We start from the raw sequence: 23680 nt of genomic DNA on the forward strand, positions 1-23680 counted from the left end.
CATATATGGTCTTCCACATTTTGAAAACTTGAAAGGGGGACGCTCAAAAACATTCAAAAACCTGATTCCCACATGCACCCTGAAGTAAAAGGTAAAGGTAAAGTGTGTAGTTAAGTTGATTTCTACTCCTGCCGCTCACAGAGCCCTGTTTTCTTTTGGTAGAATACAGGAGAGGTTTACCAACCCTGAAGTGGTACAGTCCAATCTTTCACCTCTGGGCTATACTACATCATTTTAATGAATATGTAGGCTATTGCTGTAGTGGGTCTGCCTATCACAAGTTCTTTAGACTTTAAGTAAAGATACTTGTAGGGTTTGCATTCTTACAGTAGCAAAAACTAATTTTATTTGTTCTAACAATAAACTCATTTTGTTACTTAAAACCTCTCTCCCAAGCCAGTTTTCTTGAGTTCAGACATTTGCACAGATTAAAACTGCTTGGAACTGTCTCCCCTTTTAAGCTAAATTCCCCACATTCACCCAAACTGGGGAAGTTGACCAATCATCCCCAAGGCCATTCCATCAACAGTACAGGCTGACAAAGGATGGAGAACTACATTGTGTAGTGCACACATGTACCCAATAAACACAGTATCACAGTTCCAGACTAAACAACAATTCTGGGAGTGCCTTCCTATTCCTTTTGGCCAGAGAGATATATGAATTAAAAAAAAAAAAAGTCCGAAGCCATAAAGTGATGAATAAAACTTCTGATAGTCATACACTGGGATTTTGTTGCTTGTTGGCTTTCCTGGAGATTTACAGAAGCAACTTAGATACATGGGAAGCTGCTTTATACTGAGTCAGACACTCCATCTAGCTTGGCACTGTCTACTCTGACTGGCAGTAGCTCTCACTGACATATTATATTAAATTAATTTTTTAAAAAACTGTATCCCCTTGGGGGCCTTCCTAAAGGCCGTGAGGCATTCTGCAAAGGTTCACCCTCCCCCTGCCGGTCTCTTAATTTGCCACCGCAGCCCATCCTGGGCTGATTTTTGGGCCCATTCAAGCCTGCAAAGATCAGCACCGTTATCAATGGAGGCAGCCACGCATGCTCCAATGGCCTCTGCAAGGCCTGGCAAGGCCTAGGGCCTCACAGGGACCATTTGAGCACGTCCGGCAGCAATTTTAAAAATAAAAATAATTTTTAAAAATGGCCACCAAAAACAAAATGGCCACTGCACATGCTCAAATGGTCCCTGTGAAACCCTAGGCCTTGCCTGGCCACGCAGAGACAGTCCACAAATGGCCAAAAAAGAATCATTGATCCAGAATCTACGGCCAGCCACAGTCCCTACACTGCAATAGCATCATTGGCACAAGTTGCCCTTATATACACAATTATGATCCCATGCATTCCTAGAATTGCAACAGCTGCCACAGCAGCACCCTAAGGAACAATCATAGCTCCATGCTCAACTAGAAGAACTTCAGCTGCATTTTTGACTGAGTACAATTCACCATGAACAGCATATATTCAGTGCTGAGAAAAGAAAACTACAAAACCAACCTTTCCTTCCTTGACCCTTCCACCTGATGTATCCGATTCTTCAAGAGATGCTTAAGGGCTCTGTCTCTGCCTCCCCTTCCCTTGGAATACATTTTTAAATTCCCTGTAAACCTTTCCCCCTGACAACACGTCATTTGGAGGCTAACAAGACAACCAAGATGCAAGAAGAGTGCAAGCCAATTGGAAGCCAATGCCAGAAAACCAATAAGGAATGGAAAAATTGCCTTCCAAAATGGCACTCAAAATATTCAAAACATTTTTTTTAACCAGGTTTGTCCCATTTCCAGTTCAATACAGGCCATTAGTTTTAAGGGCATTTTGTTTTGAGCTCGAAACACTAAGAACAATCTCTTTCAAGCTCGAAATGGCTTGCACATCTCTAGATTGTATGATTGTGTAGCAGTCCCACTCAGGTGCAAAATGTTTTGTGATCTAGGAGCAGCTAGCTAAAGATCTCCCCAGCTCTTTCTCTCCCTCCCTCCCTTCTGCAATTCTATCTCCTATTTGTTAGTGCTAAAGCTTGGATGTATATTGGAGGCAACTCAGTACCCTTTTCAATGTTTTAACCCCTGAGGGAAGGATGATGATTGCTGGTAATCCAGGTGAGGCTCTAACTATTGCATTTCACTTGTTAATCTCTGCTCTTTAATAAAAAGGGATTAAGGGATTAATAAAATCAAATTAATTAATTAATTAATTAATTAATACATTAATTAATTAATACATTAATTAATTAATACAAATTAATAAAAAAAGATTAAGGGATGTATAAAAATCAGCTTTACATTCAAGGAATGCATCGGTACTCATTGGGGTCCTTTTGAACATTGTAACATGATTGTACAAATGTATCCTATTCATGATCACCTTTCCTAGTGATAATTTGGCTGTATGTAGATTTGCACCAATTTGAGTTCATTTCCCCATGTTAAGCCAAGCTATAAGCACGAAGGGTGGCAAATACCGTACTGCAGAGCTAGCCTGGTAACTAGAGATGTGCATGGAAGTGGTGGGGGCTGGTTCGATGGTGGAGTGGTGGTAGCTTTAAGGGTGGGGGAGGATGAACTTCCTCACTGGCGCGTTTGGCCCAAAGGCGCATGTCTCAATAAAGCCCATCAGGGTGGCAGTGTACATCCATGCCACTCCGCAATGTAGTTTATCAGGAAGTAACTGAAAAAGCTGTGACTACACATGTCGTGCTCATGCACCCAACGTGCGCACGTGAGTGATGCACGCAATTACAGCTGCTACTTCCGGTTACTTCCGGATAATGTCGGAGCGAGGTGGCAGGGAGGTATGCTGCCACCATGACAGGCTTTTAGTGAGACGTATGCCGGCGGGGGAGATGCTTGGGAGGGGGTAAGTGTATAATCCCCGCCCTTAAAGCCACCATCACCCCGCCGTCAAACCCTCAAGCCGAGCAACATTCAAACTGATTCGGAGGCCTGTAAAACTGCCTCTGAACCTGTTCATGCACATTCCTACTGGTAACATCAGTGCCCATGTGCACACCTTAGAAATGGCATGTCATAATGAGTTATGGACATTTTCTATCTCTTCCTTTTTGATAATCAATACAAAAGAAGATAAACCTGATAAGAACCTTCTACGTCCCTGAAATTTGTAAATGGTTGCCCTGCAATCAGCAATTTCAAGGGTTGGCTGAAGTCAGAAGTGATCTGTGCAGTGTTTGTGGTTGATGGGAGTATGGACTCACATACTGATGCCACCGCCTTCTCCTAATATGTGTATACTGCTTTTCAACAAAGTTTCCAAATATTTATTTAAAACCTTCAAATTTATTGTGTAAAAACAGATGATAAAACCTTGTTAAAACCTTGTTAAAAATGTTGTTAAAAGCATAATAAAAACAGATTTTTCAGCGTCAGATGCCAGCCTCATTGTTTCTACTTCTTCTGTGGATTACCTCCTTATATGGTTCACAGTTTTAATTACACACACTCTAGCAGTAATTTCAATCAACAAATGAGGTTAACAGGTGGGCGGGGGGAAAGAAAAGCGATAAAGAGAGCCAAGTTCACACAGCTGTGTGTCTGTGTTCCTACACCACATACTCCTTAGTAGCCAATATACTTCACGGTCTCCTTTAGCTCTTCTCTACCCTTTACACTGGGTTTGAATCTATCTATCTATCTATCTATCTATCTATCTATCTATCTATCTATCTATCTATCTATCTATCTATCTATCTCCTCTAATCTTTATCCGTACTAAGCAATGCTCCACCTCCAATATATCCATCTTAATATTTATTTATTTATTTATTTAATTAATTAATTACATTTCTTAAACACCACATCTAAAGGCTCTGTAATAGGCATTGTTATTCCCTCATGATATTTGGTCATATGTGCTGACCATGGCCTCTCTCTCTTCACATATCTTTTTTCTACCTAGATTAAAAAACCTAGTGATTAACTTTAAACATAGTGATTAACTCTCTTCCTGTTTCTCCAATATAAAACTCCCCACACTCTTTACAAGTTCTTCTGTAAACTAATCCTTTCAATCCACAACCCTCCTCCACCATTTCACATACTGGACAATCTGTCTTGTCACATCTCCTATCATATAACCTCATTCTCACCAGTTGTTGGTTCAGCGTCTTAGCTGACTGAACCACCACATTGGCCTTAATGTCAAACTTATGCAATGTTCTCTGGCATTGTTTAACAAAATTGCCAGATACAAATTTGAACCATATAAGCAGGTAATCTACAGAAGAAGTAGGAACAACACTGAGGCTGGTGTCTGATGCTGAAATGTCTGTTTTTATTATGCTTTTAACAACATTTTAAACAATGTTTTTACAAGGTTTTATCATCAGTTTTTACACAATAAATTTGAAGGTCTTAAAGAAATACTTGGTAGTCCTTTTAAATATGTGTATTGCATCACCAGCTCACCTATTATACAAAGTTTCCAAGGCAGTTTACATAGAAAATCAATCTATGTCCCCAAATGGCTCATGATCTAAAATGTAACATAAGGTAGATACCAACAGCAGCCATTGGAGGTATGCTGTGCTTCAGTTCAGTACAGTCAGTTGCTGACCTCTGATAAATCCAAGAGAATCTAAAGCGTGCCTCTTTGCCCAGTCAGCAGGGGATATAGGCTTATCTCAATGCCCTATTCATTCATTAAATTCAACACAACAAATTTACAGTATTCACAGGTTACATGTTATCTTGAACAATGGTAACACAGTACATGGCGGAAGATCCTTCCAGCAGAAATTTCTCCTTCTATGCTACTTGTTAATGCAAAAGGGTCTTATTATGCCTTGAATCTGCGAACAGCAGTGGTTTTTTACCATGCCTGTGCATGGGAAATATTGATTCACATATGGAAAGAGAAATGGGTAATACTTCCATGTACTAACTGATAAACAGAAAAATGCTTATTTGTGTAGATCAGCTGGAGCCAAAGTGTATCTGCAGAGAGGCCTGAACAAGCTTTTCAGCGCTTCTACATCAGAGTAGAGCCTTCATAGCCTGGTTCTTAAACATTACTGGACATTCCACATCCTTAGAGGCTTTGATCGATTATGTCCATCTACAATCCAGTATTGGGCCATGGTATAAGGTAGTCCTCTTGTTTCCTAGCCCATAGTACCCAGTTCCCAAATGTTTGTTGTCTAATTCTTAACTATTGTGTTTTTCCTCTCTGGCTTTCAACCAAGTTCTCGAACTTTTAGTGTCCTATGGTGGATCATTCCAACACAAAGTATCCATTCCTCTCTCAGTAGAAGAGAAAACTTCTGTGTGACAAACATGTTTTCTTCTCCAATTCCACAGAGAATCCCTACAGGGAATCCCTAATCCCTATCACCTCCCTTTGAACAATCAAGGAGAATGTAATTGATTCTGCTGCTTGTCAAGCCCCTCCTGTTGTTTCAACAAGCAAAACCAATATTACAGTCTGTGAAGAATGACATAAATATATGATGAAACATTTAGAGCATGCAAGAGAGGGAATCAGGACATTCAAGAATCCATTTGTCTGATCTCTCTGTAAAAACAAAGTAGGGGGTTGCCCTTTTTTTTGACAATATTAATGCCAGGCTATTGTCATCTCTGTGTGTCAAATGACAGTGTTACAGGTGCAAATAGGAATATTTGTTTCCAGAGGAAACATTTATTCTCAAAATGCTGGTATTGGGCATGATAATGCTGCTACTCCTTCATCACACAATGTGTTTGGCTCATATTGTAAAATGCATGGTGAGTGATCCACACCCACCACTTCATGAGTATCATCAGACGGGACATCTCCTTGTTGGCGTGATTGCTTCTCACTCCTTAATTATCCCAAGTCCATTAGAATTCACTGCAAAACCTCCACCGGCATTATTTGAAGAGCTGAGGTAAGGAGCTATTTCCCCCCTATTTTCCCCCATTATGGAATAACTAGACATAGCGACTGCATTCTTAGGGCAAAGGTTGGTTATTTATTATTGATTGATTTATCATATTTCTATACCACCTGAAATGTACATCTCTAGGTGGAGTACAAAATTTAAAATATTCAAAAGTTACAGATTAAAATACATGATAATAGAATAGCTATTAAAACAAGTTTTTTAAAATTATTAAAATTAATTCTATTTAAAAGCCTGCAAAAACAGGAGATTCTTGAGGTACTTCCTGAAAACAAACAGAGAAGAAGCAGCTCTTATTTCAGTAGGGAGTATATTCCAAAGCCCTGGGGCAGCCACAGAGAAACCCCAGTCTTGAGTCACCTCCAAATCAGCCGGTGGCATCCATTACCAGACCTCTCCAGAAGATCATAACAGGTGGCAGGATTTATGAAAGAGGAGGTACTCTCTTAAATAGCCTGGACCTAAGCTGCTAAAATTGATTAGACTGGCCATTAAATAAATAAATAAATAAATAAATAAATAAATAACAGACACATAAAACTGAACACAAATTAGTGCCTAATTATGTGAAGTATCAATGGTCAGAATAGCTCACATGCTATGAATAGAACCTAAGGGTGTCCACAGAACCGGTTGGTCTGGTCCAGTTTGAGTCCAAACCTGACCCGAACTGGCCCTTGAAACCCCCTGGTTTGGTCGGGGGTGTGGGGAGTTGTGGGCCTTTTACAAAAATATTTTTTAAGACCTAACCCCTGCAGGGGGCTTCTCCAAGGCGGCGGGGGGCGGGGAGGTTCTGCAGAGTTTCCCCACCAGCCTTCCTTAAAAAATGGCCCCGTTTGGCTGTTCTTTGGCCTGTTCTGGCCTTACCCCCAGCTCGGTGGCCATTTTAGAGGCCACTGTGCCCACAAAATGGGTATCTCCATGGCTGGGGTATGACCCAGGCCATGCAGAAGCAAATTGTGCAGGGGTGGCAGTCTCCAAAATGGTCACCAGGTCTTCCTTTTGTAAGACCTCATTTAGCATTCCAGTGAATGAAAAATCAATTCATTTGGGCTCTAAAACAGATATTTTAAAGCACATCCCTTTTAGTTTTAATCGTAATCTTATCAGACTTCTTTGGATTCTCCCTTTGATCTCTTTCAGATTTTGTACCGGAAATTCTATTAAGACCCTCAAACAGTTATATGAACTTGCACTGAACTGTATCAATCAGACTAGGAGCAAAGTATTTACTCCTGGTGACAGGTGCAGTGTGAGGTAGAAGCTGCCGGAGATGCTGGATTCTGAACCATGATCTGTGTCCAGAGTATGTCGTATACCATTCATGATAGCTGTCCTCAGTAACAGAACCCTTAAAATAAGATGCCCCCACCACACCTTTTGCAGTATTTAATAAAAATTTGGGGATAACTGTTCCCTGTATTTCATATATATATCACACCATTTAAGGTCATTTAATTAAAAAAATACTGTATTGAGGCCTTGCAAACAATATTTCTCAACTTCATACTGTAATTCTCATTCACTATCTCTTCTAATATTTTTGGGACTTAGACTGATGTACAGGAAGGTTTACATCTTGTGATTTATATTGTAGGAATTTTCTTCACAGAAGATGTTAACAAATTATTAAAGTTAATAGTTACTTCCAACAATGTGGTATACTGGAGTGTTGTTTTTAAGCACACACATAGTTCTCTTTCAGCTAAAAGGTAAAGAGTGTCCTGTAAACACAATGACTGACAACCTGACTAACACAGCACTCTAGAGCAGGCATCCCCAAACTGCGGCCCTCCAGATGTTGATGAACTACAACTCCCAGCATCCCTAGGCACAATTTTTTGTGGCTGGGTATGCTGGAAGTTGTAGTTCAGCAACATCTGGAGGGCCGCAGTTTGGGGATGCCTGCTCTAGAGCAATTGGAGAAGCCTCAGTGCTTCGCAAGATTCCCTGAATACCACAGCATCTGTGCTTGTGTGTGTGAATTTCAACTAACCCCCTTCCCTTGGTGGTCCAAAAATATGTCCCTGAGAGCTACACAGCCCTCGGGAAATATCATTGGGTGACACAGAACAGTACCTGAGGAAAGGGGGGATTGGTCATCAAAATTCTTCAACTTTGAGTCAGCAGTGGAGCTGAGTTAGGTCCACTTTACAGAAGCACCAGTGCTTCATTAGTCAGGATGTGAGCCAGTGACAATAATCTTACAAAGTGTGGAATATTTCTCTGATACAAAATGCCACTATTGTTCTAGTTCAGTGCCCAAGAATTACCAGCACATCCTGGCTTTGGTATTCGCAGTAAAGGAAATCAATGAAAACCCTCGCATCTTGCCAAACATCTCCCTGGGCTTCCATATCTATGACAGTTATTTCACTGCCAGGTGGACTTACTATGTTACAATGCTACTTATATCCACGCCGGAGAGATTTGTTCCAAACTACAAATGTGACCGCCAGAATAACCTAATAGCAGTTATTGGAGGACTGGATGCAGACATCTCTCGTTATGTGGCAATGATCTTGAATTTCTACAAAATTCCACAAGTAGGATGTGTGTGTGTGTGTCTGTGTGAGAATACATTTACATATGTACATTGTGAATCAGTTGATGATTTTGTTGTTTGGAAGTAGTAATGGATGAAATGGAATGACTCAGATAGCCTTTATCAGTTAAATTAGGGGACATTCTTAAAACATCAGTACTGGACCATTAGACACGTATGTTTGAGCACTTCTACATATCTCACTCTCTTCATATTGAATAATCTGTGTCTCTGACACCTGGTGTAATATTGTAGTTAATTTCTTAGAGCTGTCAGTCAAGTGTTCTCTTTTGCACTTCATTGGGTATCAGCTAGGTGGCTGGAAGCAGGTAGAGTGCCAAAAAAGAATCCAGATATACCAGATATATACATATGATTTAATGCAATTATAATAAATCTATACTCTTAGAGTAATAAAACTCAGTCAATAAAAGTATATCTATATACCCAAAGTATAGTCATTAAGATGATCTCTATATCAAATTTAAAAATCCGATATTACAAAAGTTCATCAATAAAATGGGAGAAGGCCAAGTCAATCCTCCCAATGTCTCATTTTAGTCGAAGGATGACATATCATAGTTCTACCAGCATCTGTTCATGTATATACTATAATTTGCCAAATTCATTTCAACACCACCACCATCATCTTTTATTACAGTCATAGACCAGCATAAAAATACATGTTAAAGAATATAAGTAAATAAAAGTGGAAATAGAAGGTGGTTACATATATGATTATGCATATTAACATTGAAAGAACTAATAATACTAAGAATGTACGAGGGTGATTACATGTTAAAAAATACGAGTACTAAAAAAGCTAAAAGTACCAAAATACTAAAAATGAAAATGACTATTATGTTAAAAAGTCATAAAATGCATATAAAGGGGGACATAAAATACTATAGTTAAAAAAAACACAACCCATAATATAATAGAATTATAAGAGCCAGAATAAAAATTATATTGAGTGTTAAAACCAATAAAAAGGAATAAAAAGGGAGGCATGAACAACTTGCTTAACAGTGGAAGAATGAGAGAGGCACGAATGTCTCTATAGAATGAGCAGTATAGGAGGACATGCTCAATAGTTTCAATCTGCCATGAGCCACAGGGGCATAGACGGTCTGCAAATGGGATCCTTCTATAGCGGCCTTCTAGCACTGCTGAGGGGAAGCCATGGCAGTGAGCCAAGGTGAACGCCCTTCTGTGGTTTGGGACCTCCAGTTGGTATTTCAACACCAACTGAGTCTTCTTCAGCGGCAAATGTAGTATTAAACAAAATATCACTATAAGACAAAACATGCAGGATAAGCTCTCTCAACAGAGGCTGGTAACCAATATAATGTACTGCAAATTGCCACATCGAAATCCAAAGTGCACTAAAGTGCAGTGACTCAATAGTTAAAACAATCAGGCAAAATAATAAACCTTAACAAAGATTGGTGTCCACCAGTGTCAACATAACAATCTATTAATTTCCCCAGACATGCGTTTCCCAAAATATTATATGGAGTAGTTACTGTATACTGTTTATTTTTACCCAATCTAAAGATAGAGCTACTGTTTGCTGCTCCCTTCAGCTTTCTTTGCTAGTTCTATCTAAATAACCTAAATAGAGTCTGATCTTTCTCACAATAAGATAGAAGACACCTGCTAAGTTAAGTATCCAGTCTCCTGATTCTGCTGCAACTCACTCCCATGACAAAAAATGTATAAAAAATGTATGTATTTAAAGATTGGTGTCCTTTGATGTTCTGCATTAAACTGCATTATTTTGTTTTACATAAAACTAAACATGTAAAATAGTGACACAATAACCATAGACTATACAAATATAAATTCTACAAAATGTAGATAAAATCAATATATCAAGATATTTACATGTATATAACAAATGTTCATTTATAAAATTTAAAACAATGGCCAACAATGGAAGCATTGGTAGGCCAATGGCCATCTGTGGAAGCAGGTAGATCACTATTGTCTTGACCTCATCATCATATGCATAGCATAGGAAAAATAAAGGTCACTTACAAGGGGGGTGTAAAGGTAGCTGACAATGTATGTTGCGTATGACAATGCATTTGCCTTCTCTGTAGTTGCCCCAGGACTGTGGAATGCACTTGTTGCTGAGCTGAGAGCTGCTCCATCCCTGTTGGCTTTTTGGAAGCAACTCATGACACTTCTCTTCAGCCAAGCTTTTTTGTTACTTGGTGTTTTTATGGATGTTTTAATCTGGTTTTTATGTGTTTTAACAGTTACATTTTGGGTTTGTTTTATTCTGAGTTTGTTTTATGCTGTAAAACATATAGAGACTTCGGTAGTGGGTGGCATCATAAATTAATTAAATAAATAAATAACGTTAAGTGCTTAATTAAATTAAATAAATAAATAACGTTAAATAAATAAATAAATAAATAAATAAATAGATAAATAACGTTAAGTTTGAACTTTTGAACTCTTCAAATTGCTATAGGATATTATAAGGCTATTATGAATTTAATGTAATCCCGACCTCCCTCCACCTCTCTTTAGCTCATCTATGGCCCTGCTCCAGTGATGAATGATAAAACCCCAGGCCTTTCCTTCTACCAGATGGCACCTAATGAAGATGTTCAAAATGCAGGGATTCTTGCTTTACTTCTGCTTTTCAGATGGACATGGATCGGGCTTGTTGTTATGGATAATGACAATGGAGAAAGGTTGGTGCAAACGGTGTTTCCAATGTTTTCCCAGAGTGGCATCTGCTTTGCCTTCATAGAAAAAATCCCCCAATATACATTTGTCAATGAAATTAATAACATGTTGCATCAAGGAGACAAAATAGTAGATAAAATTATGAAAAGCAAAGCAAATGTAGTAGTGGTATATGGAGAATCTTATATAATGGCGATGGTTGCATGGTCTGCATTTTTTTTGGAACCAGAACATGATACAAAGAAAACAAGAAGTAAAGTGTGGATACTAACAGCCCAGGGGGAACTGACTGCATTTGTCTTCCAAAGATCTTGGGATTTACAAATATTCAATGGTGTAATTTGCTTTGCATTCCACTCCAATGATCTACCTGCATTTCACCAATTTGTTACAAGCAGAAACCCTTCCGACACAAGAGGAGATGGTTTCATAATGGACTTCTGGGAAAATGCTTTTGGATGTGTTTTCACAAACAGGTTTCTAAGTGAGATAAAGGGGGATATTTGCACCGGAGAAGAGAAGCTGGAGAGTCTTCAGGCAGCCATTTTTGAAATGAGCATGACTGGCCACAGTTACAGTATCTACAATGCTATATATGCTGTTGCTCATGCTTTACATACTATGTCCTCATCTAGATTCAAACAGAGAAGAATGGTGGACAGTCAAGGATGGACATTAGAAACTCATCATTTGTGGCAGGTAATGGGCTCAATATACTTAGGTCACACAGCGACATATCATAGGCACGTAGGGATGTGCATGAATTTATTTTTCAGTTTTAATTTGTACCTGAAGCAAATCACCCCCAATTTGTTTTGAGTCTGAATGTGACTCCCCTAAATCACCCCAGATTTGATTTGTTTCCAAAATTTCAAAATCCAAATTGATCCAGGGGCAAAAAAGGGGTTCCAGTGGCAAAAGAGTGGGATGGATGATAGTGACAAATGGGTGAAGGCTACCACCCAAATTTCTAAGAAATTGGGCAAAGGGGTGATATTAAACAATTTTTTGAAGTTTGCACATCTTAAACTTTTCCCCATAGGGAATAATGGGGATTTCAGCCCCTCATAACTTCACTTGTGGAGCACCAGGGTGGCACAAAATGGGTTGTGGTGGGTGGTAGTGCCCAATGGGTGGAAGAAAGCTACCACCCAAATTTCATAGAAATCGGGCAAAGCAGTGATTTTTTTTTAAAAAGTTCATACGTCTTTAAGTTCCCCCCATAGGGAATAATGGGGAATTCTACAGCCCCATTACTCAACTTGGGGGGCACCAGGGTGGCCCCAAATGGGTTGTGGTGTAGTGCACATAGGGTGTCAACCACCCCCAGAACCACAAGCCCATGGGGTACAGGATGTTGTTGTTTTCAATGTCTGAGTTGTTCTGAGAGTGGATTCTCTGGTAGGAAATGAGAGTGGATTCTAAGTTCATTTCTCATTTTGCACCAAAGATTATTATGAAAGAACCAAGATGAGCAGTGGTAGTGGATTCTAAGTTCATTGCTCATTCTGCACCAAATATGATGAATGGGCATCTTTGTTCATTCATCACCTTTGGTGCAAAACAAGGCATGAATCTGGGGTGATTTGTTCTGTACCTGAATCTGGGCAATTGAGCACAGGGGTGATTTGTTCTGTCTATGAATTACCCAAATCAGCTAGATTTGGGTACAAATGATTTTGTATCCGAATCGATTTACACATCACTTGGAACCTGCCTTATGCCAAGCCAGACAACTGATATATTCAGCTCAAGTATTACACGAACTGGCAGTGGCTCTCCAAATTTTCATGCAGGACTCTTTGCCAGTCCTAGCCAGAGATGCCAGTGATTGAACCTGGGAACTTCTGCATACAAAGCAGATGCTCTTCACTGAGCTACAACCCCATCGTATCTCTGTAGTCTTCTGAAATTCTTCCTCTGATCATATTCTCATATTTAGTGCTGACTCTTTGCAATAGAACCAAAAGCATTTCAGGCAGCATTCTCTGCTCTGCGGGCTGTATGTATTTTCTGTAAGCACTCCATACATTGTTGTATTTTGCTGGTATACTTCATTGCCACCCTTACATACATGTTCTAAGTCTTTAAATAGTCAGATATTCCATTAATCTTCCTTCACCTGCAAACCAGTCATGACCTGGTTAAGGAATTAGACATTAAGTATGAAAAAAATCACCTTTAGCCATTGCTAAACTATTGCCTTTTCTTTATCCATCTAGCTCCATCACTTTCTGAGAGGTGTCTCATTTAACAACAGTGCTGGAGACAAGATCTTTTTTGATGAGAATGGGAAGTTAGTAGCTGGCTTTGATGTTATGAATTGGATTTTTACCTCCAACCAATCGTTCCATAGAGTGAAAGTTGGGAAGATGGACCCCCAGGCTCCTCCAGACAAAGCACTTCTCATCAATGAAGATGCCATAACGTGGCACAGCTGGTTTAACCATGTAGGATCCTCCAGATCATCTTAAAATGCTATAGAATTCCTACTTACTGTGCTTGGAGCTGGGAGAGATGCTGTTTTTGTGGGAGAAAAACTAAATTATATTATTCCATATGCTAGCAAAAGGAGGTGTGCACAGTGCTTAATTTAGACAAAAGGATCAGCTGCATATTAGACGTTTATGAGAGTAACACTATATGTGCTTCATGGCTACATTTTTAACAGTTGAATATATTCATATAAGGGAAGGATATATAAGCAGAAGTGCTGTTATATGGCAAATGCATTTTCCACATATTCTCAGAAGGATTTTCCCATATCCTTCTAATTAAAACCAGATTCTAGAAGTTCTCCCTTTGATAGAGGCCATTTTTTGTTTCAGTCAGAAGGCAGAGATCTGTCTTTCAGGGATGCATTTTCTGGGGATAGCCTGTGCCTTGCAGGGGATCAGACTCTATGACCTTACAGATCTCTTACAATTGTATCAATCTACATGGAAAGTATTGATTACCAGTTAACTCCATGTGTTATGCTAACTTCTGTTACATAGACTCCATGGCTGGATTCAGACGTAACATGAAAACAGAGGTTGGCAAATATGCAGTTTCAATTTTTTGGACATTTCTGCAACAGATCAGAGCCTGTTCAGATCAGAACCAGCACAACCTATTGTAGATGCAAGCAATCTAGTTTGAATACAAATGATAATGATGCTATCAGTCACAATATGATCATTGCAAAGAAGTACACACACACACACACACACACACACACACACCCTGTCCTATGCCCATCTATGAAGTCCCCAAAATACAGGCACAACAACAAACCATCCAAGACATTTGAAAAAATAATACACACACACACACACACACTTGAGATTAGGTAGGGGAGAAGCATAGTATACCTGTGCGTGTATGCTCTGTGAAAGGTGGATATAGGGTTTAGGGTTATTTTTTGCCATGGCCTCAGGATGCTGCAGTTGGGGGTTGGGGTGGGTAAATGGACACAGTGAGGAGGCTAGATTCTGTGCCTTTCTGCCCACTCAGAGCCTGTAGACTGCTGGGCAGAGAATATTAATACTGATATATTATGGGCACAGAGAACTGGAGGACAGGCTTCTGTTTTTTAAAAATGCCCCCCCCCCCAAGGCAAAAAAGAAAAAGAAAAAAGCCAACACACCCCAACCTTTGGAATGGGGAAAAAAGACAGAATTGTTTTTTTAAAAAACCACAAAGCTACGCTACCCTTCTAACCATCTAGGAACATAGGAAACTGCCATATACTGTGTCAGACCATTGGTCTATCTAGCTCAGTATTGTCTTCACAGACTGGCAGCGGCTTCTCCAAGGTTGCAGGCAGGAATCTCTCTCAGCCCTATCTTGGAGAAGCCAGGGAGGGAACTTGAAATCTACTAGTACTAGCTAATGAGGATCCCTTCCACAAAGAACCCTGTTTAAACTTCTTCTAAACTAAACATGACACAACTTTTTAAATTCAATTGCAACCCAAAACCTGCCACCAAACAGGAAAAAAGCCCCAAGAACACACAATTCCAGCTGTTTGTGTGTGTGTGTGTGTGTGTGTGTGTGTGTGTGTGTGAGAAAATGGGAACACTTACTCAGTCTAGGGCTTCACCCACATTGGGTGTCCAGTTGTCCATTTCTCTGGTCTGGTCCCTGCGTCTACTGTTTCTTCTTCAATCTTCTACTCCTTCAGCCTTCAGATTAGTGGGGGCGGGCTGGGGCAAAAGCCTGTAAAATCTGGGGGTGGAGGGGTGGCTGGTCAGGTGGCCAGTGGCCACAAGGGCTCGGGGTGATGGCTGGCACAGACACACCAGGCACAGGCAGGCAGTGATTGTTGCAATAGCAGGAAGTGGGTGAAAAAAGAATTCTCTTCTTCTCAGGAACAAAAAACCAGCAATACAGCAGATATAATCCATTCCCAGGCATGCAGCAGCAGGGGCAGGAGGGCTGGGTGGCAAGGCAGGCTGTGTGGCACATGTTTGACTGTTTGCTCCATGGGAAGAAGTCATGGGTGTGTGCTCAGTAGTGCAAGGAACTCCTGGCTCTCAGGGAACAAGTTTGTTCCCTCAAGACTAAGGTAGCAGATCTGGAGAAGCTCGGAGAGACAGAGAGGCATGCGGACAAGGCCTTCAGGGACGTGGTAGAGGCATCCCACTCCAGGGCTGATAGCTTCACTTCTATCAGGGAGAATGAAGGTCTCAGGGAAGAAGGACATCGGTCTGAGGAAGAGGGAAAAGCTCCTTTAGAAGGGACTCCTTCCATGGATGATGGGCCCATATCGTCTCGCACAGGGGGTACTCCTCTGGGGGATGGGGGCCTCTTTGTGGTGTGGGCCTCTTTGTAGTGGGCTATTTGATCATTAGAGGTATAGAGAGATGGGTTTCTGACCCGCGTGTTGACCACAAGGTGACTTGCCTGCCTGGTGTGAAGGTTGCAGACATCATGCAGTGTCTAGATAGGCTCTTAGGCAGTGCTGGGGAGGAGACACCTGTCGTGGTGCACATCCTCACCAACATTGTGGGGAAATGTAGTCTGGAGGTCCTGGAAGCCAAATTTAGGCTGATAAGTAGAATTTTGAAGTCCAGGACCCCCAAAGTAGCATTCTCAGAAATGCTACATATTCCATGTGCAGGTACAGTGAGACAGACAGAGCTGAGAGGTGGATGAGACGTTGGTGCCGGAAGGAAGGGTTTAGATTTATTAGACAATGGGACACATTTTGGGGAAAGCAAGGCCTGTATAAATGGGATGGGTTGCACTTGAACCAAGCTGGAACAAGACTGCTGGCGCTTAAAATCAAAAAGGTTGCAGAGCAGCTTTTAAAATGATGCCTGGGGAATAGCCGACAGGAGCTGGACAGTATCCGGTATGGCAAATGCTATCCCTTAAAGTGCGAGGGTGCAAAGGAATAAAATAAAACAGAAGGGGACAGAGCAGAACCACATAAAGAGCAGACAGTAGGTTGTGCCAGCTGCTCAAAGAGTCAAAAGAAAGATAGATAGCAGACACCAGGGAAGAGATTCAGCGTATAGGTGCTTATATGCCAATGCCAGAAGCCTCCGACCCAAGATGGGTGAGCTGGAGTGCTTGGTTGCTAACACAGAAATATATATAGTGGGCATAACAGAAACATGGTGGAACAGTGAGAACCAGTGGGACACTCTTATCCCTGGATATAAACTCTATAGAGAGGACAGGGAGGGGCGCCTTGGAGGTGGAGTAGCACTGTATATTACAGAAGGGATAGAATCTAACAAGGTAGAAAACCTCAGAGGACTGGAGTCCTCCACAGAAACCCTGTGGGTGATAATGTGCTACTGGTGACATGCTATCTCCCTCTGGATCAAAATACTGACAGTGACTGGGAGTTTCAGGAGGAAATCAGGGAGGCTTCAAGGAGAGGCAGGGCAGTAATAATGGGTGACTTCAATTACCCACACATAGACTGGGTAAATTCACAGTCAGGTAATGACAAAGAGGTCACATTTCTAGATACATTGAATGACTGTGCCCTAGAAAAGTTGGTCTTGGAACCAACCAGAGAGAAGGTGACCTTAGACTGAATCCTGAGTGGCTCCCAGCACCTGGTGCGTGATGTCCATGCCATCGACCCTTTAGGGAACAGTGACCATAGTGCTATCAAATTCAGCATATATGTGGGGAGAGAATCACCAAAGAAGTCTAACACAGACACTTTGAATTTCAGAAGAGGAAACTTCTCCCAAATGTGGAGTATGGTGAAAAGAAAGCTGAAAGGGAAAATCAGGGGAGTCACTTTGCTCCAGAATGCATGGAGCTTTCTCAAAACCACTATACTAGAAGCCCAGTTAAAATGTATACCCAAAAGGAGGAAGGAGTTTGCCAGCATGGATAACAGGTAATGTCAAGAAAGCCATAAAAGGGAAGAAGACTTCCTTCCAAAATTGGAAGGCCTGTCCAAATGAGGAGAACCAGGGGCGTAATAAGGCTGGAGTGGGCCCAGAGACAAAATTTTAAAATGGGCCCCTCGCTCACACACACACACACACACACACACACACACACACACACACACACACACACACACTTCACATGTGACTTGCCTCTGGAGGTCCCTCGAGGTGTGGGGCCCCCCTGGCAGCCACCTCCCCCTGCCTAATAGTAGTTATGCCCCTGAGGAAAACAGAAAGGAACGCAAACTCTGGCAAACGAAATGCAAGGTGACAATAAGGGAGGCAAAAAGAGAGTTTGAGGAACATTTAGCTAAAAGCATCAAGGGGAATAACAAAAACTTCTTTAAATACATCAGAAGCAGGAAGCCTGCCAGGGAGGCGGTTGGACCTTTGGATAAATGAGGGAGTCAAAGGGATTATTAAGGAGAATATGGAGGTTGCGGAGAAGCTAAATTAGTTCTTTGCATCTGTCTTCATGGCAGAGGATACTGAGCATATAACTGTTCCTGAACCAGGCTTTTTAGGGATGGAGTCTAAAGAACTGAGTCAGATAGAAGTGATGCGAGATGATGTTCTAAACTGTCTGGAAAAACTGAAAACTAACAAATCACCAGGGCCGGATGGCATCCATCCAAGAGTCCTCAAAGAACTCGAAATGTGAAATTGCTTACCTCCTTGCTAAAGTATATTAACTTATCCCTGAAATTGTGCTCTGTACCAGAGGACTGGAAAGTGGCAAATGTAACACTGATTTTCAAAAAGGGATCCAGGGGCGATCCCGGAAATTACAGGCCGGTTAGCTTAATATCCGTTCCAGGCAAATTGATGGAAAGCATCCTCAAGGATCAAATTGTAAAGCACCTAGAAGAACAGGCCCTGCTGGGAGTGAGCCAGCATGGCTTCCGCAAAGGTAAATCTTGCCTCACCAACCTTTTGGAGTTCTCTGAGAGTGTCAACAAGTGTGTGGATCAAGGTGATCCAGTTGACATAGTATACTTGGACTTCCAAAAAGCTTTTGACAAAGCACCTCATCAAAGGCTCCTGAAGAAACTTAGCAGTCATGGGATAAGGGGACAAGTACATATGTGGATTGCTAACTGGTTGAAGGATAGGAAACAGAGGGTAGGTATAAATGGAGAGTTTTCACAATGGAGGGAAGTAAGAAGTGGGTCCCCCATGGATCTGTACTGGGACCAGTGCTTTTTAATGTATTCATAAATGATCTAGAAGTAGGGGTAAGCTGCGAGGTGGCCAAATTTGCAGATGATACTAAACTCTTTAGGGTAGTGATATCCAAAACGGATTGTGAGGAGCTCCAAAAGGATCTCTCCAAACTGGAGGAGTGGGCAACAAAATAGCAAATGCAGTTCAATGTTGGCAAGTGTAAAGTGATGCACACTGGGGTGAAAAACCCCAACTTCAAATATACTTTGATGGGATCCGAGCTGTCGGTGTGTGATCAATAGAGGGCTCTTGGGGTCATGGTGGACAGCTCGATGAAAATGTTGACTCAATGTGCGGCAGCTGTGAAAAAGGCAAATTCCATGCTAGGGATCATTAGGAAGGGGATTGAAAATGAAGCTGCTAATATTATAATGCCCTTATACAAAATGATGGTGTGGTCACACCTGGAGTACTGTGTACAATTCTGGTCACCACATCTAAAAAAGGACACTGTAGAATTGGAAAAGGTGCAGAAGAGGGCAACCAAAATGATCAGGGGCCTTGAGCACTTTTCTTATGAGGCAAGGCTACAGCACCAGGGGCTATTTAGTTTAGGGGGGGAAATGACTGTGGGGAGACATGATAGAAGTCTATAAATCATGCATGGTGTGGAGAAAGTGGATAGAGAGAAATTCTTCTCCCTCTCACATAACACTAGAACCAGGGGTCATCCCATGAAATTGATTGCCGGGTAATTTAGGACCAGCAAACAGAAGTATTTTTTCACGTAACGCAGTATCAACTTGTGGAATTCTCTGTCACAAGATGTGGTGACAGCCAGCAACCTTAATGGTTTTAAGAGGGGCTTGGATAACTTCATGGTGGAGAGGTCTATCAATGGCTACTAGTCGGAGGGCTATAGGCCATATCCAGCCTCAGAGGGAGGATGCCTCTGAGTACCAATTGCAGATGAGTGACAGCAGGAGAGAGGGCATGCCCTCAACTCCTGGGTGTAGGCTTCCAGTGGCATCTGGTGGGCCACTATGTGAAACAGGATGCTGGACTAGATGGGCCTTGGGCCTGATCCAGCAGGGCTGTTCTTATGTATGTTCTTATGCACAAAAGGCCTATGTATATACATTAAGTTCATCACCACCTATATATTTTAAGTCCTGGGGTCTGAATGCACACAATAGATGTGCTGGTTCAATAACAGTAAACAGGTCCAAGAACTGGAAGTGTTTTAAGCATTTTCACATGACTAACTTACAGTAGTTCTCTTTCATTTTGTGATTAGGCACGGCCTCTTTCTCTGTGTAGTGAGATTTGCCAACCTGGTTCTAGCAAGAGAGTGAAGGAGGGGGAGCCATTTTGCTGCTATGATTGTATCCCATGTCCAGAAGGGAAGATTTCGGATCAGATGGGTAGGAAAAAAATTTTGTCCACATATAGCAACCTGCCCATAAAAGAGAGGAATGGGCATGCCTTAGAGTTACTTTTTGTTCAGTGTTGGAAATGTGATCAAAATTTGGAAGAGAAGAGCATGAGTTGAAGCTTTTGAAAAGTAAAGAAACTGACACTTTTATGTCTAAGTGTGATGGTTTGCCAACAATTGTAAGATATATGCATGACGCCAATAGAATTACAGTGTATTTTGTGTAGTCTGAGATAAATCGGATAAATGAATTTGGTGATATGTTAAGAGAGAAATGATATGTGGAAAAACAATCTGAGAAAATTATCAAAACCTTTTCCTTGGGAAGAAATCTGAACTTTTCACCACATTCCTGTTTCTCCTTTGAAGAAATCTGAAAATCCTTTTTGAATTTTGATTTGAAGAAATGTTGTTTACAACTTCCTCTGTTCACTAAGATTTTGAAAGTTGGGTTGCTCCTTGACAATCAATCAGTATAATTTGATAAAAACATATTTTATAAGGTTATTGCAGTGTATTTGAGTTCTGTTTTTCCTGGAAATCTGTTTCATATCTGTCACTGGGGCATTACTTGCTAGTCAGGAAGGGAATGTAATTATTCCCTGCTTGATTAACAAGGAAGACAGGAGCTTCTAAGATATGAGTGGGCAGAATATGGACTGAGATCTCCTAGTGTATTTGGTATTCTGTATTAGATTTGGTTTCAAACCTCAAATTAGATCATAACTTGCTAGTCAAAAAGGAAATTTAATTATTCCCTGCTTGATTAACAAGGAAGATAGGAGCTTCTAAGATATGAGTGGGCAGAATATGGACTGAGATCTGTTAGTTGATTTTCATTTTAAAAAATCATAAGGCTTTTGACTCCCTAGTCCAGGGATGGGGAACCTTGGCACTCCAGCTGTTTTTGGACTACAACTCCCATAATCCCCAGCCGCAGAGGCCAATAGCTAGAGATTATGGGAATTGTAGGCCAACATCTGCAGGAGTGCCAAGGTTCCCCATCCCTGCCTAGTCAATATAATCTTTTTGTTAGTTTGGCCAATCAAAGGTTTCTCAGTGCAATCTTCCATTTCTGTTCTCAAGTGTTTCATGGTGTTTTATTTTATTTCCATTCCCTTTTTGTTTTATTTGCCTATATTAGGACTCTTCCTAGTAGCTAATTTTCTAAAGATTAGAATATATCTAGTTTATGTTCCAATCAGCTCCTGCTGCTCCCTTCCAAATCTATCTTCTCCAGATTGGTTAAATGTAAATTACAACAAAGACTTTATACTGGCATAGGGGAAAATGTATTTTTGTGTAAAAAAGTAGGATCTCTTCTAGTACTGGAAACAAATAGTGTCTAGATTACAAAAGATGTAATCTGACACTCCAAATGCCACTTCCTGATCAGTGGCTGTAGCAGTACTTTCAAAGGACTGTGGGTCAGCCATAGAGTATTCATCTAAGACATATGTTTTGTGCCAATCAAAGTGACAGAATTGTTATCAGAGTGGATAATTGGTCATCTGTCACAGATAGAAACCTGAAATGGGGCACACTGATGCTTCAATCTTTAATGTACCTTTACATGTCATATGAGGCTTTAATCTTCCATTGTTCCACCTTGCTTGGTGGGAGGAATATGTCACCAACAATAGTAGAGGTATGGAGAGTGTAATGACCTTTGAAACTAGAGGGCCACAACTCACTAGTCGAGGCTTGCAATGGGGTTGGATGATGCTAGCATGTCTGCATAAGTGCTTACTTACGCAAATGACATCATACCATGCCTGTCTATAAATGCCAATCTGACAGCCTGAAATGTAAGGAATTAAATGAATGAAGCCAAAGGAATTTAGGGAGCACCAACCAGTATTCTACCATTTCAAAGCACATACAGCCATTTGTTGCAGGGAGGGATGGGGACCCTCAGATCTCTTAGCGATTCCAGCAGTTCTCAGATTCTGGTGATTTCAGCGTCTGGTGATTTCACTACCAGCCAGAATCAGCTTCTTTGATTTCTTAGTGGTTCCAATAGTTATCAGCTTCCCAGCTTCTGGTGATTTCAGCTAACTGAACACCAACTGACTAAGTTGCTCCTATTTATATCTGTAACACCACTCCTTTATTCTGGAATTCCCCAATCAAGGTTAAGAAAAAAAAGGGGGGGGGAATGTTTGAACTTTAAACAAAACAGTTAGAAAACAACTTTGAACATATAAACTTCAGCAACTCAGAATGGGGGATACACAGCCATTTTAAACATACAACAAACATTATATTACTACGATGACGACTACTACTACTACTACTACGGATATTTATATACCACTCTTCAACCAAAGTTCTCAAAGCAGTTTACATAGAAAAATAAATACATAAATAAGATGGTCTCCTGTCCCCAAAGGACTCACAATCTAAAAAGAAACATAAGGTTGACACCAGCAACAGCAACTGGAGGGATGCTGTGCTGGCGTTGGATAGGGCCAAGTACATTACACAAAACGGAGGATTAAGCACACATATCTATGAGATGTATGGCACATTTGTGAGAATGAAACCACCTCTTGTCTTTTTCAGATGTGAATGAGTGCTATAAATGCATAGATAAAAAATATCCAAACAGAAAAGGAGATTCCTGCATTCCCAAGGAGATAAGCTTCTTGTCCTATGAAGAAACTTTGGGAATCAGTTTAGCCTTTATTGCTGCTTCCTTTTCTTTGATCACGGCTCTGGTGCTAGGCATTTTTATAAAGCACCACAACACTCCAATAGTCAAAGCCAATAACAGAGATCTTACCTATGCTCTCCTCATCTCCCTCCTGCTCTGCTTCCTGTCTGCATTGCTGTTCATTGGACATCCTGTGAAGGTGACATGTCTCCTCCGGCAAACTGCTTTTGGCATCATCTTCTCAGTGGCTGTTTCTTGCGTGCTGGCAAAAACTACAACAGTGGTTCTGGCTTTCATGGCCACCAGGCCAGGATCCAGTATGAGGAAATGGGTGGGGAAAAGACTGGCCTATTCCATTGTTTTTTTCTGCTCTCTTATTCAAGCAAGCATTTGTGTTCTGTGGCTTGCAAACTCTGCCCCATACCCAGATGTTGACACTCACACATTGGTTGAAGAAATGATCCTGGAATGTAACGAAGGTTCGGTGACTATGTTTTACTGTGTCCTGGGCTATATGGGGTTTCTTGCAACTGTCAGTTTCACAGTGGCATTCCTTGCTAGGAAACTACCAGACAGTTTCAACGAAGCCAAGTTCATCACTTTCAGCATGTTGGTCTTTTGCAGTGTTTGGCTAACCTTTATTCCAGCATACATGAGCTCTAAGGGAAAATACATGGTAGCCGTGGAGGTCTTTTCTATCTTGGGCTCCAGTGCTGGGTTGTTGGGTTGCATCTTCTCCCCAAAATGTTTCATCATTTTGTTGAGACCTGAGCTGAACAAGAGGAAAAAACTAATGAGAAAGAAGAACTGAAGAGTGGTTCTGTGTCCTTTTATATAAACTGCATTCCACACATGTAT

The 23680-nt window shown here is 41.0% G+C and overlaps 1 protein-coding gene across 1 annotated transcript; it reads left to right on the plus strand.

Moving 5' to 3' along the window:
- Positions 1-5754: 5754 nt before the first annotated feature.
- Positions 5755-23633, plus strand: LOC128330971 (vomeronasal type-2 receptor 26-like). The gene is made up of 6 exons (XM_053264340.1): positions 5755-5900; positions 7059-7172; positions 8170-8461; positions 11002-11862; positions 20029-20155; positions 22732-23633. Exons 1-6 carry the CDS (start codon positions 5755-5757, stop codon positions 23631-23633), a joined length of 2442 nt encoding a protein of 813 aa, XP_053120315.1.
- Positions 23634-23680: the final 47 nt, after the last annotated feature.

This window comes from Hemicordylus capensis, chromosome 6 (assembly GCF_027244095.1).
Source record: "Hemicordylus capensis ecotype Gifberg chromosome 6, rHemCap1.1.pri, whole genome shotgun sequence".
In the NCBI taxonomy this organism is placed as follows: domain Eukaryota; kingdom Metazoa; phylum Chordata; class Lepidosauria; order Squamata; family Cordylidae; genus Hemicordylus; species Hemicordylus capensis.